Source organism: Centroberyx gerrardi, chromosome 13 (assembly GCF_048128805.1).
Source record: "Centroberyx gerrardi isolate f3 chromosome 13, fCenGer3.hap1.cur.20231027, whole genome shotgun sequence".
Classification (NCBI taxonomy): Eukaryota; Metazoa; Chordata; class Actinopteri; order Beryciformes; family Berycidae; genus Centroberyx; species Centroberyx gerrardi.
This window is the reverse complement of record NC_136009.1, coordinates 21,658,456-21,673,837: the sequence shown is the minus strand read 5'-3', so window position 1 is coordinate 21,673,837 and position 15,382 is coordinate 21,658,456. Positions and strand designations below refer to the sequence as shown.

General features: G+C 39.7%; 1 protein-coding gene across 1 annotated transcript; it reads right to left on the bottom strand.

Moving 5' to 3' along the window:
• Nucleotides 1–4,039: 4,039 nt before the first annotated feature.
• Nucleotides 4,040–9,750, bottom strand: LOC139920659 (retinal homeobox protein Rx2-like). The gene is made up of 3 exons (XM_078287862.1): nt 9,471–9,750; nt 5,067–5,323; nt 4,040–4,477 (listed from the first exon to the last, which is right to left on the bottom strand). Exons 1-3 carry the CDS (start codon nt 9,748–9,750, stop codon nt 4,040–4,042), a joined length of 975 nt encoding a protein of 324 aa, XP_078143988.1.
• Between the last annotated feature and the right edge of the window lie 5,632 nt (nt 9,751–15,382).

Here is a 15,382-nt window from a genome sequence, read left to right as displayed (position 1 = left end):
GCTAAGGTCACGCTTCGCCAAGCAAAATAACATAATAATGTGTGTAATTAATTACTAGCTCTGAGTGTTTCTCTTCCAAAATCTGGGTGTTGCTACAACTGCTTAAGTCCTTCTGACACAGGTGTGGTGAGAGGAAAGTTACTTTGGGCTTTCACTAAATATCAGCATATAGCCTAACACATTTCATCTACATCTTTTCCACTGAAGGTCAGTAATGCCAAAGAGCTCAGGCATATTAAAGATATGAATAACATGTTCCACCCTTTATTGACCCTTTTCACTCCCTGTTTTCTCTCTCACCAAGAGCCACTGCTTGATCCTGTTGGTGCTTTGTGCTAAAACACGCTTTGTAATAGTAAGAGATAGTTTCTGTGGAAATTTAAATGGTTTTGACAAAAACAAAAGATCCACAGAGGATTTGTTTCACATTCAAACAGTTACACATATGCATAACCAAGCTGCACCATTATGCTGAGAGGATGCAGCATTTTAAGAGTGTAGCTTGGATGGTTTCTAAAGAAGAAAACAAGGCCAGGATGTCCAAGACTCCAACAGCTTACATGCTGATGCCTTTCTGACCCGATGTCCAGCCTGAATAAGTGGATATATGTAGAGTGGTGGCCACTGAACACGTCTCCCTATCTATCTACCCTGCATTCATACTAGAACATTTTTTAAACAATTCCTTCTAGGGGTGGAGCAACAATGTAGTAGCAGTCTAGCAAGCATGTTAAAAATGAGGGCATCTTTGTTTCTGACAAAAAGCTGTCAGAGTTTGAAATAGTGCATTTTAACAGGTGGCAGGCCCAAGTTCAGACCTAGTTCAATATGATCGATAGACGCAACTGACACTATGGTTTAAAAGCAGTCTACCTACCAGTGCTCCATGTGCACTGATTATACAAACACATTTTACATGCACACATGACCATGTAGTGGTGAATAAAAAGATGGGGAAAACTATGAATTCTAGTCTGTGATCACTAAGGCTAAAAAGCCCACCAATATGCAAACATTTTAAAAAAAATACAATATTTATATTTTATTTTCTTGAAAATACCCTATTTTCCTCATAATTTACATCAGTCTGATACTACTTGATATAATGTAAGCTATATCAACTTCAAACTGATATCAACTTAAAAACTCGAGTCAACAATTTCACAAAAAATGGAGGGTTAATTGAGTTTAGGTGTGTTTACCCACTACTACATCCCTGTAAATCACTCACATGCAAAATGGACATCTATACACACCTTCACATGCAAAACTAAATTGGAGCAGCCAGGCCACACAGGCTACCAGAGGGCAATTAGAGCATGAGCCCTAGTGGCCCCTGCAGCCTAGCAGCCGGGGCCTCCTGACACCCCTGGTGAGGCCTGATGGAGTGGAGCCTCATCTGCCTAACGGCCTGGCAAGGCTCCACCGGCCTGGACCGACACAACAGGTCTCCCTCAGGCCGGCTCCCTCTGCCGCAGCTTACATTGGCCTATTGTACACCAGCACTCATTAACGGCACTAAGTCATGTTGGTGGCTCGCTAATGCATGTGCGGAAAGAAAAACAGGATCCACAGTCACAGTGTTTCTACAGTACTGCTACTGTATCTTTATTCCGTATTTTGCACATGGAACACCAAAGTCAAATTCTAGAGACTTGAAATGAGTAGAATGAGTAGAAATGGATGTGTGGTGATATGGAAAACTGCAGAACAGATAATTAAACATAATAAACAACTTAAACATTGTCACATTTATAAATGTGTATTCTAGTCAAAAAGAAATGTTCCTTTTTGGTTTCTTTGGCTTTTTGGTCCACTGTTACCAACAGGGATTGTGATAACAAAACAAACAACAAAATCTATAAAAACAACACAGTGTGGGTGCTGCCATTTCTAAAGGCCATAATATACAGATAACATTGCTGATGATGACAGTTCATCACTAAATCCGCAATGGATTTATTCCATATACCAGATATCATTCTGTGGCCAGGGACATTTGTCCTTCTCTACTGCCTCAAAGCATTGCGGATGCACTCCATCATCACCTTTAGATATGTGTTAGTTAACCCTAAGCTACATAGTATTCTTGACAAACAATGGAAAGCATGGGTAAAATGTTTTACGAGTTCCTGTTCCCTTAATTCCTTAATATGGGTGTTAACATTTGATGAAGTCTTCATTTCATCTTGTACTAGTTGTCCTCGCTCTCTTCATAAAATTCAAAAATGCACTTTATATGAGGGATCTGCATTGGTTATGTTCTACAAGAGTTTGTTTTCTAACGAGAGCCACAGACAAAACAAACATTGCTTCATTGGCCCAGCAGAGTGACACATCAGGTTGCGCCCCTTTGCGTCGACTCCATGCACACACATCAGACGCACATACTGTATAAACACACACACACAATCTGACCATGACCTTACGTCTCTGAGCAACGTTGGTGCAACGTAATGCCCTTCTAAATAGTTGTGATCCAGTATCTACAGCAACCACTTGCTACTTCCAGAGGTAAGAGAGGCTGCTAGCACCCATTAACTTTCCCACTCTAAATCCACCTGACTACAGTCAACATTTTGTCAACATTGCAATGAGGAGCATCCTTTACTAATAAGGATATGAGGATTAGTACAGTGCATAATAAGCAACAACATTCATGTGTTGTGCAGTATCTATAAATCAGAAATAATATGAATGGGCAAGTTTGAACAGAGGGGTGCAGTTTGTCAGGTTTTGAATAGGGTTTTGGGGGCATCTGAGGGCATTCTGTCTATTGTTGAGAACCTAGGGTTAATCGCTTTAAAAGCAGTAATTAGGTGTTAAGAGGTATGCTTGTCTGCTCGAATTAGCCTCTGGGCCAGATTACGCTCTGTGACTTCCTGAAACCTCCCCCATCACAATCAATGCTCTCCAAAGGGCCATGTTTATTATGCAATTCTAGAAATATAAAACATTTATATTCCCTTTGAATCCAAATCAAACTGAAGTGGGAGAGATGGTTCTAAAATGCACACGAGCACGCCCGTTGAGAGTTTCGAAGCAACTAAAAGCGTTTTATAAAAAACCACCCATCATGGGAGCTCATTAATACTGTGCAAAAAGATGGATCAAGAGAAAACCTGATCCAACATACATACGGGTAGCATGACAGAAAAAACTCTCAGAACAAACAAAATGAAACCAAAACTGTCTAGTTCTGAGGAGGAAAAGCATTTGCCAGCAAAACCCTGTCAAACCGCCTGTCAGGAGACCTAAATAAATTTCCCTGACAACCACAGTGTTCATCATCCCTCATAATAGCCATATAGCCAATATAGCCAGTTCAGGAGAGCGGCAAAATCTGATAGGGAAGCCAAGATATTGGGAGCTAGGGTTAGGGTTAGGTGTAGGGTTAGGGTTAAAAAAAAACTTCCACCAAACAAAACAAACAGAAAAAAAAAATACAAATGCCTAGAACACCTTCCCAGTTAAGACAACAAATGTACATGTATGTATTTGTTGGAGAAGTTTGTTTTCAACTAATAATACTGTCAATACTGTAGTCTGAATGCATCAAACAAACATATTCAACATTAAACTCGCCACACAAATTTCCAGTGGCAATCAAAATATCCACATAGAGCATTATCTCTTTTCTAACAGTGTCAGAACTTGGACTAAACCAGAATAAATGTGTGGTAAGGAAGAAGGTCAAATATGAGACAGGAAAAATCTTTCCCATTTAAAGTCTAAAACACTTTTAGACTTTAAAAAGTCTTTTAAAAGAGTTTCAATCATTTCCCCTCAGGGCTGACAAACTGTTCATTCAAAATTCACTCCATTTTTAAAGTGAATTAAAAAAAAAATTACTCTTCACAGAAAGTTCATTTTGATAGTTGCTCGTTTGTTGTCACTCCAAAAACATCCGACTTTCAAACTCCTTTGGTGCCATGTGTCCTCTCCACTGCAACATGAAACCAGCGGTGAAAAAAACAAAAACAGTTTGTAAACATTCACTGGAGCAGCTTAAAATCAGTCCAGAGTTGTCTCCATCAGATCACATGTGTTGCCAGGTTTTATCCATTGACTGAATGTGCTCTTTGGCCTTCATCCTGAGTGCTGCGATGCTGGAGCTCCTCTCGTCCTCCATCGGGTATTTGTCGGTGAAGCTGGGCGGGCACTGGTAGGGGGGCGGAGCCATGGACTGCATGCCTTGCACCATGCCAGGTGGGGTGTTGAGGAAGCTGTGGCTGGGATAGGCGGGCTGCAGGCCCTGTGGTGAGCCCATGAACCCCGGGATGGTGTGCATGGGCGTGGCACTGGAGATGGGCGAGGTGAGCCAGGGGTCCAGGGGCATCGGGTTGGTCATCGGGCCGACGCTGGTGGGCATCGGGGGGCGGTTGAAGGACAGCATGGGGGAGTCGTGGAGCTTCATGGTGCTGGTGTCCATCTTCTCTTGACGCCTCCACTTGGCCCTGCGGTTCTGGAACCAAACCTGGACAGAGAGTGACACAGTGAGAAACAATGATACGGATGCAGTGACAGAGGGGCATTGAGACACAATGGCAAAAATCATCAGCAGTCATAAAATCACAAAATCCTGGAGAGACTCAAATAGATAAATAGGCCAAGTTTCCCACAGAGATCATTAAAGTTTAATGTAATCTAATGTCCTTTTTCACCTAAGCTGTCAAGTAGCTATTACAATATGCTATAGACATTTACAATAATTTTCATTCAAATAAATTTGATGCCTAAATCCCTGAGATAAATGATAGATGTGACCGTGGTTCTGTTGTCATTCTGTTGTCAGTTGTTGGTAATGGTTAGGAAAATGTTATATATATTGGAATAGAAATGGACACAAAAACATAGAAAAGAAAGGATGGGAAAAAAATATCTGATGACTAAACTCTGGATGCTACTGGTGGTGTAGCATGCAGAGCTTAGATTAGTCTAGATTAAAAATACAAATTATTCAACATTTTAGGGATATGGTTAGGGTTAGGGTTAGGGTTAGGCTCTGATTACAGGACAGTGTTTCTAACCACTAGGCCACCATTAGGCAATGAGAGAGTCCATACCTGAACACGGACTTCAGGCAGGTTGACCTTCATGGCCAGCTCCTCACGGCTGTAGACGTCTGGATAGTGGGACTTCTCGAAGGCCCGCTCCAGCTCATGGAGCTGATATGTGGTGAAGGTGGTGCGGTTCCTCCTGTGCTTCTTCTTGGGGTGGTCGTCCTCTTTAGCGGGCTCTGGAGACCCCTCAGCATCATCCACCTCCTTCTGCAGGTTGCTTAACTCCCCGTCACACTTGTCACTGGAGAAGAGGTCCGATTCTGAAATGAAGAAACGACAGAGAGGATACACATAAATATTAGAAAGATTCAAGATATTGTACTTGTAATCACTGCTAAATATTTGTTCAGATCTCTTTTACGAAATTCATTAGAGTATCACCATGCTTCTGTAATTCTTGCACTTTGTAAGGATGAATAATATTTAGTTTAGCTCCCATTTTCATTGTGGATGTTAGTAGTAGAATGTCAGAAACTAAACTAGTAATAATATGACAGCTAGAGATTGCCATTTGTTCTTGTATGCAGATAATTCTGCCTATACCAGTGTTTATATGAGTCCACACCCATCAGAGTTAATTCAACACTTTTAGATAGTTTTGAACAGCCGCCCAAAAGGCATATCAGCTCTGTGAGTGAACAAGCAACGCTCCAGTCAAGACCTGTCATCTTCAAATAATTGTCACGGAAAAATGCTGAGCAAGCTAAGGTTAGTAATTGGTTTAAAGACAATAGGCTATTCTTGAATCTTGGCAAATCTTATTTGGATCATCAAGGTTGAGTAAAGCCAAAGGACTAAAGGCAGAGCAAGGTGGAGCGGAACAAGAGCTAGTTGGCAATTTGGGGTGGGTAAGAGTAGAGAGACCGAGGTAAGGTGAGGTAAAACTGCAGCATTACATTTATAACCACAAAGGCAAATCTCCGAGCCAAGGGCTGTCTCAGGTTATTGGCATTCAGCTTTGTGCAGTGCATTTTTAAATATGCCAGTCAAGCTTGGTGCAAAGTCTGTCCATGGCAGTGAAGAAGAAGCTTTAGGTGCCACAGACCTGCTTAGTGTCATAGGTGTTGGCCCCAGGAGAAACAGTAGGAGCCGCTTTAAACTCACAATTAAATGATAAATAACTTCTTCATCTTGTCAGCTAATTCTCCATATCATAGCACACAATGTCCCAAAATTTACATCAAAATCCCATTATTTTTACTTCCTGCAAGGAGCCATATTTTTATTTGTTACTTCAAAGCGTACCATTAAAGCGTACATAAAAATGACCACAAATAACACATCACAGATTTTTATAAAACCTGCAACTTCACAACTTTCAAAGTGACATAAGTGGCAGCATGGTATGATGGTGCATTTTTGGGCGTTCACCCCTAACCCGCTGCATTATATCCCACCCCAGCATCCTGTTTCAATCTGAAATATGTCAAATTATGAAAGCAAGACATCGTCGAATAGAATAAAAATGAAAATGAAATTAAATGAAATTTCCTTATAAAGAGCTTGGTTGCCGAAGTACCAGAAAGTTAATGTTAGTGGGATGATATCTGGCACGAAATCAGAGTCAGTGTAGCCCAAACCAGGCTTAACATTATTGATTGTCCACAGCATTTCCAACATTAGATCCTCCCTCCTCTTTATCAATTATTTCCCTCAAACTGGGGACAGTCACAACTATAAAACCTAAAAGATCAAGCCTTGTTAATCTGCATACTGATAGATTTAAAACTCTGACTACTCTGACTCTAATACTATAGGCAACTCTGGAGCAAAGCAGTGGAACAACTTCTTTCTTGACACCAAACAGATCTTTACAGAAAAGAAGAAATAGCATATATCATGAATACATTTTCTCAGTGTACTTTGAATTGTCTCTGTTCTTTTGTCTAGTTTTAAGACAAAGTACCACATCGAAAGCATTTTTATTTTTGTGTTATTGTTTAAGATGCATCTAGGTTTTTAACACATTTCAAAATGTCTAGAAAGATTCAAAATATGTCTGATGAGCTAAACTAGCCTGATCAAAAGGCAAATTTTCATCTTCTCTTTTCACAATAAAAACAACTTCTCCATTGATGCCCTTTATACTGTTAAAACACCTAGAGGGCTGCAGAAGTGAAGTTAGGTATGAACTGCAGGGGGTCGGCCTGGCCAAATGACATCACGTCTTTCACTGAATTCTTCCCTTGCAGTAATCCCACAAGGACAGATGCTACCGGTTAAACCTATGAGTCCCCGCCTCCTCTAATCTAACAAGAGACCTCACTTGGCTTCTGCGTAGTCCAAGTAAACAGTCAAAGTCCAGATTGTCTATTCCAAGAAATGGATGGATAGAGTGCAAGCGAGCCATGTGTGTGGCGAACCAAAGCTCATTAATCATAACAAATCGTTTTAGGCAAGATTGTCATGAGATCATTGGCTTGGAATAATGATTCCAAGCAGCAAAAGCAGTGTCCTGAAGGTAGTTATTGTAATATTTAAAGAATTAATTGTTTTAAAGGCCCCTTTTATGCCCTGATTGGAAAATGAATTGCACAATAAGTTTGTATACCAACAACTGCAGCCAATAGCCATACTTTTAATGGCTTAATGAAATAAACCCAGTATTAAGATAACAGTGTTTTTCAACATCAGCATTAACCCATTTTAACCTTGTTAACCATGGATGTCTTGTGGTGAACTGCAGTTTAAGTTTGACATCAAGCGACACATTTTCATTAAGATGTAAGTCTGTAGGTTGGTCTGCATTTAGCACCTTTGTCGGTGCCCAGGGCTTTATAGGACTTTATATTCAGCCTACAGATATCAGCCTCGACTGCATCAAAATCATAAAGTCAGCCCTCCATATCGGTCATCTCCAGTGAGCAAATTGCCGTAAATCCAAAAGTGTGGTATTAAAAAAATGTAATCCCTCAGATTGATATTTCCTTTGAGCTGTTAATTTAATTTGATTAGCCACTGTTGAGCCTTTTTCACATATAAGCTGTCAAGTAGCTGTGGCAATATACTGTATGTGTCAACACTGGCCTTCATTTTCTGCTACTAAACAGAAACAAGCATGCACTTGCAACCATTCAAATAGAGCCATGAAACAAAATACGTAATGCTCAGGGGGTCATAGGACAAAAATGTAAATATGTTGACCCAAAAACAGTAGGACAGGCCTTATGAGTTACAAGGCCTTGCGGCTTGGCTGGCATGCAGGATGTTGCAGCTTTGTACTGTTTTCAGCTTTTAACAGGAATCACAACCCATGCAAAGATCGATAATGCACATTGTCTGTTTTTAGGTTGTTTGTAAAAAAGTGTATGGGAAATTAACAAAATCACAGATGTCATATAGCTACACTGTCAGTTCAACACATTACCAAGCAAGCTAGAAATGCGAGTAAAAAAAATATGAAGTTGGCTACAGCAGACAAGAATTCAGCTAGAAGATAGCAAGTATAGTAAGTATCTGCCTGTCAAGTGGTCATTTTGTTCATTTTCAAAGTAGCAAAATAACTACATAATGAGAGTTTAAATTAGAATAAAAATTTGAAAGAATACAATAATATTACATCACCTAACTTTAGCATAGAGGGAGTGAGTATGACATTCGAAGCGTCATTTACATCACAGCAAGGTTTCAATTGGCTGGTTAGGATATAGCAGTAAACCAAACGTGTTGGAAGATTGAAGTACGTATCAAACAACACTGTCAAATGTAACCTCCCTAGTTACTGCTGAAGTTTAGTTCAGTTAAGTTGATTGCTCTTTAGCTCAATAGCTAGCTACAGACTAAGTTAACTTGCTAGTTAACCACAAGCCAGAATGCTCACTAGCAAAGCTAACATTATCTTTGGCACGAGAACAAGAGTGCAGTTACATGAACGTGTGCTTTACCAGACCAAGACCAAGACCTACATTTTCTAATCTTCAGCACACCTTCCAAAAGTGTTGCAGTTAAAATTTATTTTAAAAATAAGGAACTTAAGCACAAACTCCGAGGAAGGAAAAGTTAAATGGTGAGTGTAATAGAGTATTAACTTTGACTTGCTTAAGTGTTAAACCAAATTCTTCCGTTGTGTTCTGGTCAGTTATACGTAAAACATATTTCACGTCACTGTCATTTCAGACAAGCCAATAACTGTTCGGTCAGTGGGTCTTCAAAAGGGGGACATTGAACTTTTTTGTTGTTTTGTGTATTCTACAGAAGCCTTAGGGAAACACGGGGGTCAGAGCATTGTTCCAACACAGTGGGAACATTGTGTGGGAGTATTGTGTTGTAAGCCGGAGACACACTACAAGACTTTAACAGACTTGGGATCGCTCCAGTTTCACTTGTTGTACAATGTGAGCCAAAATCAACCAAACCGAACTATGATGAAATGCGTCAGACAGTGTGGTCTTTCCTTAAAACACTCACCATGGTAGGAGTGTTGTGAGGTGTCACCCAGGCCTGGAAGGTGCCCATAGGGGTCTGTGGGGACCTGCTTTTCTGGGTCCTCCGGGTTTTCTCCATTGGCCTTGTGGCTCTCGTCGTCTCCCACCGGCTGGAGTAACAGGTCCTGGTCTTTACTGAATCCCAGTATGACATCGATGCTGTGGACCCTGCCTCCACCGCTCGACCCGGCACCTTTCGCCATGTCATAGTTGTCCAGGCAACCATCGTCCACTATTCCCAAGGTATCCATTGACAAATGCATCCGAGCCCTTGGAGACACTCTCTCTCTTCCTTGTCAGAAATAATAAAAATGCCGCCAAGTGAGACAAGGTAGAGCCGTGGTCCCTCTTCACAAGCTTTACGCGAGGCCTAGCGAAAGGGTCGTATTCTTCTGTAATGTTTCCACAACAACAGAAAGTAGAGACAATAGAAGATAAAACTCTTCTATTATTGTCTGTAAAAGAGAGAGTGAGGAAAAAGAGAAAAAGTGAGAAAACTCTTATAGTGTAAAGCTGTGCACATAGATCTGAAAATCATTCAACAGTTTGCTTACACTTTATCTTTCCGGGCGGTTCTTATGAGTTTGTTTTTATTCTGATCTGCAGTGTTACATGGTGATGAAAGAGATTGTCAAGATGAGATATGTATTGGCATGCAAGTTCCCTTGGTTTGAATATTCAGATAAATTAAAGTAGTTCAAATAGAGATTGTGAATGCCTTTCCAAGCCCATTCATGTTATTTTCTCTCAAGGAAATCCATTAAGTAATGCTATTTTAATATTTTTCCAATTACTTTGTCCGACGGATGAGCCCATTACAAACTGTCATGTGTCGTTGACTACAAGCAGGCCATTATTCTGCCAACGCATTGAGACAGACTTTTTGAAAGTTTTTTCAAAGAAAAAAAAACAGTAGAAGAATTCAAGAGTGAATGATTAAAGAATCTTTGCATTGCATACTGACACTTCTTGTATCACTGTACAGGACAACTGTGTGACAAAGTGTGGTGAAGTCTGAAAAAAAAATCTGATTTCTAACAATTTTTGGATCACGTCTTTCCAATTTATACATCGGTTTTTTTCATCACCATTCTACAACTCCAGTTTATTTAAGTACAAATCAATGTTACTTTTAATTTAAAATCCAACAAAAGTAATGTGAGAACTTGTTTCGCGACACAAAAAAGCAATCTGCATTTGAACATTAGTTTCCTCACCAACCGGAATACATATAATTAACATAGAAACCCAAATAGCAATATCTGTTATAATTGACAAAATGTTCAGTCGGTAAAGTAAATAAAGTTGTCTTACCCTCCTTCAGGTTGCTATCACAGGCTAGGCTGCGCACATGTTGGCTCTCTAGTCCATAAGTAGACAAATGACACTTCCGATATCTACTGTAGGCACTTGTTACTCCCTGTTAAGTCCTTGAAATCCCCTGCACACAAGTGAGCAAAGGAGCCACTACTGGAATCCTGTGTAACAAGCACATGGAATGTCTTTCTCTGCTGACAAAACTCTCCTTAACCACACAGGACACCAAAGCTTGCAGGGGAATGGTAGTAAAACCAAAGGGTTTAAGAGGTTTATTAATTGGAATCCTTCCCCTTTAAGAATGACTGACAGTTGTTTTCTGGTCAAGTAATTGCTCCAAATGTGCCCTGCATTCAGACCACAGAGGGAGGCCATTGCTAATGAAGCCTTGACAAAACTTGCTTTCAAAAAATCTATTGTCTGAAAGATAATGGCTCGTACTGAGAGTTTTCGCTAATCCCTTCATTATAGACAATGTAAGGGAGAAAAGACACAGAGATGGTCTTTAACTAGAATGGCTACAAACAGTAAAGACTTGTATTCATAAAATAGCTTTATTCAAACAGGTCCTTCTCTATAAGCACCTTCGTGTTTGGAGTGGGAAGCTTCAATAGAAAAAAACAGTGAACCACTTATAGTTCAGTGATATTTTTATTTATTGCAGGGGAAAGAATAAGCAATGGTTTTAATGATTTACATATACATTATTTCAGAGATATGGCTACTTTGAGATTTACTGTGATTAGTAACTTGATCGTAACTCTGATTAGTGCTGATTCTTTATGCAATAATAATAATAATAATAATAATAATAATAATAGTCACATGTCTCACCCTGCATGCTTTATGTTAATACTGAGGGACCAACAGGGAGTCAAAATAGCGTTAGAGTTAAAGTACAGGTCTAGTGGAGAAAATTAATGAGTAATACCCCTCTGTTCAATCTAATTAAGTCAAACAATTGACAAGAGTGAATGTTTAAAATGTTCCAAATGAGACTGTGACGCAATCACACTGCTTACATCTGCTTCAACGTTCAAGAAAAAATACACCTTGAAAAACGTGACCTATTAGATGAATAATGTTGCTGTAGCTGCTCGGCCGGTGGGACTGGACAGTGGAGTCGGGTGCATTGGGAGCATTTCATCCTGCAGCCTGTAGGTTTCTCCTCTGCCAGCTGGCACATCCAAAGCTGTGGCAGCTACAGTCGGTGTCGCAGAGATCAACCTTATCCTTAATGAGCCTAAAGACTTCACTAGAGATTTCCTCTGACCTCACCTCTCCTATCTGTAGATAAATTTAGAAGTTCTTTGCATACCAAACAGAAAATCCAACATAGAAAAGTGGTGTACAAATGTCAGTTTGAATATCTTTAAATGTCTCTTCCTATGTCTTCAATATGTACATTTCATACAAGAAAGCAATTAAATAAGTTTTGAATAATAATAATTGTTTTGGATATGATGTGTCCCGTTGAGAGACTTCTCATGTGTCAGCCAAGCCAAATCATAATAATAATATTAATACCATTATTTATAAAGTGCCCTTCAAAACAGAAGTTACAAGGCGATGATAAAATGCAATAGCGCTGTACAGTAGTAAGATATATAAAAACGTTTGAAGTTTCATGACACAAAACAGACAGAAACAATGCTACACATTAAAATACTAGCTAAAAAGGTCCTGCACAATGATAAAATGAATCAAAACAAAATACATGACACAAAACAGAAACAATGCAACACATTAAAATACTTGCTGAAAGGGTGGGACTTTTTAAACCCCAAGACAGATGCGTCAGATTTAATGTTTGGGGGGAGACTGTTCCAGAGAGTATATGAGCAAATAACCACAGAATAACCAACAGGCGCTGATCAACATTTATTATGAAAATGACTGTGAAAAAAAGCCCCCTTCCATCCGCTGAAGTTCAGAAGTTCAGGCAGGTGCCGAGAAACTTAAGATCTCTCTGCACAAGTTGCATATGCCTGCAGCAACAACTTTCCTGGTAAACGCTAACAAGTTTAAAGTCATCTACCAACACCAGGCTCCATTACCAATGCTCCCAACGAGCTGGATGGCTGTGGATTAAGTGGCTTTGGCTGACTTTGAGCTGTTTTCCAAGAAAGCATTGACTGCAAAGCCCATTACTTTTGCCTGTGGGTGCTGAGCTGTGTTGCCAGTAGAATAAAATAAATTACTTAAAAGGTTCACCTGTAGCAGGGCTTTGCCACAAAGTAGGTAGCTGCCATATGGTGCCTGTAATGAAAGTCAAGCATGCAGGGAGCTTCGCACAGCCATCTTTCTCTGTTTATCAACACTCTGCTTTCTCTGTTAATTCATTTATTCATCAATTAATAATGGACTGCTCTCATTACCTCTGCGAAGGAGGTAATGTTTTCACCCGCGTCTGTGTGTTTGTCCGTCCGTCCGTCTGTTAGCAGGATATCTCAAAAAGTTGGGCACGGATTTGCACAAAACTTGGTATGAAGGTTGGTTATGGGCCAAGGAAGAAGTGATTAACTTTTCATGTCGATTGGCCAAAAGGAGGCGTGGTGCTGGGCGTGGTCTTCCACAAAAAGGTGCATTTTTGTGCATTTCAGAACAGATTCCCATAATATTACAACTTTGACAAAAGGCTGTGCAGGGAAGAACCACTGGGCGGGGCCTTCTTACGGTTTTTGTACTGTCTGTGGGTGAAGCCTTGCAGGTGTTGTCAGACATGGAGGTCTGCGCTCTACTGAACACATTATCTAGTTTCATGCAGTTTTTATTTTCTTTTTCCTTTAAAAAATCATTGTTACGATTGGGTTTCTATTGTTTTCTGTGATGTTAAACTCTTACTGTGCCACTATTTCAGAATATTCATCTAGCATTGCAAAATGCATTAATGTTGCTAACACAGCATTAATTGCCTTAGTAAGCTGATACCTTCAGGCAGTTAGTGGACTTGGAGGTGGATATCCTCACTAATTAGCAATGCAGGTAAGAAACTTGATGAGCTAATTACATGATCCAGTTGTAGTCAGGAAACTCGGAGACAGCTATGATTTTCATGTAATATACTGTCTACAGTACGCACAGTCTGTTGCCTGTCAGAAAAACCTAATGAGCAAATTCATCTTATGAGGAAAACTCATTAGCCTTACTACATTGTGGGATTTTTTCCTACTTTAGTACACATGCAATAAACTATTCAAACCTTAAAAATTGCAGGGAACATACCTGTATGTAAGAACTTGGTACTACCAGATTCCAATAGAAATCTATTGGAAATCTATCTATTGGTAGCATTGTGATTATTGTGGGTCAAGGCATTTTAAGACCTGATATAAAGTGTATTAAAAAAAAAAAAACATGTCAGGTTTAATACTGACTCTAGAAAGAGTATATTTCTTTGTTTTGTTTTGGAAAAGCTTGTTCTAAAACTATATATTTGAAGTTGTGTCCAGTTCCAGGCTGAGAGACAAAAGACAGCATTGTCACTGCAGTTGATTCCAATTTTAGGCAGCAAAAAAGGCCAAAGATGGTTCTTCAATCTTCACAATGTGCAGACCAACTTCAACATCCACTGTAATGCAAGGTATGCGGTGGCTATTTGAGGAAGTCCTTAAACAGGTTATACACAGTCTCTAATCCCTATCTCGGACAAATTAGTGTTGTTAGTGCTCTTTAACAAACTTACACTTTTACAGTTTAAGAAGTTCTGTGTTTGGAAATGCCATGTCACGGTAGATAGCCTACATTATGTTTCACATGAGCACACATTCAGGTCTAATTCAAATACCAGTGACAGTCTTTACTGGTTGATTAATGGCTAAAATGCCTTTGAGACCCACTTGATGCTCCTGATAATGCCAAAGTCTTAAGTGAAGTAATTTGACAACATAGGTGAGGGAAATTGATAATCATTTTATCACATTAATATATTAAGGCTGTCCCTCTTTGCTTGTTTCCCCATTATCCTAATTGAGTACAAATTGGTTAAGAGGGCGCAGCGTAGCTATCAAGCTGCTTAGTTTTATCAGATGACAATTTAAGCCCCCAAGATCCTATTAGGAAGAAAGCAGCTAACGTTTAAAGGCGCTGTGTCAGCTTACAGGGGGAAAGGGGGATGGGGAGCAGCAGGGGGATGACAGAGAGATGATGGAAAGGGAGGGTAAAAGGCTGAGAGACTTGTCATGTGATCAACTGCAGCTAAAGTTTTAGAGAATAGCTGACTCTGTTTCCTCCTGTAAAGTACTTGGTGTGCTCACCGATATCTGCTTAAATCCTCTTTCTGTTTTTGATAATTTCATGTGACCCAGTTCCTGAAATACTCTGTCACCTTCGTCACGTCTCCTGGTTGTGTTTCCGGGACATACATGAATGTATGTCCACGAATGTATGTCTCACTTTTACATACATCTATACTGCAGCTTGATGTACCACCATTGTGAAATACTTTATAGTTGAAATGTTTTATAGGTTTATAGTTTGAAACCATTTTCCAGAACCTCAAAACGTCAATTCACAATGTGTCACACAGGTAGAGAAGTAGGGAAAATACAATCCTAAAAGTAAATAAAATAAATAAGT

Excerpts from the sequence above, each read along its gene's own strand:
- LOC139920659 (XM_078287862.1), bottom strand. The coding sequence starts at position 9,750 with ATGCATTTGTCAATGGATACCTTGGGAATAGTGGACGATGGTTGCCTG. Across the intron at positions 5,324-9,470 it reads CTCACAACACTCCTACCATG|AATCGGACCTCTTCTCCAGT; the intron begins GTGAGTGTTTTA and ends TCTTCATTTCAG. Across the intron at positions 4,478-5,066 it reads TGCCTGAAGTCCGTGTTCAG|GTTTGGTTCCAGAACCGCAG; the intron begins GTATGGACTCTC and ends CTCTCTGTCCAG.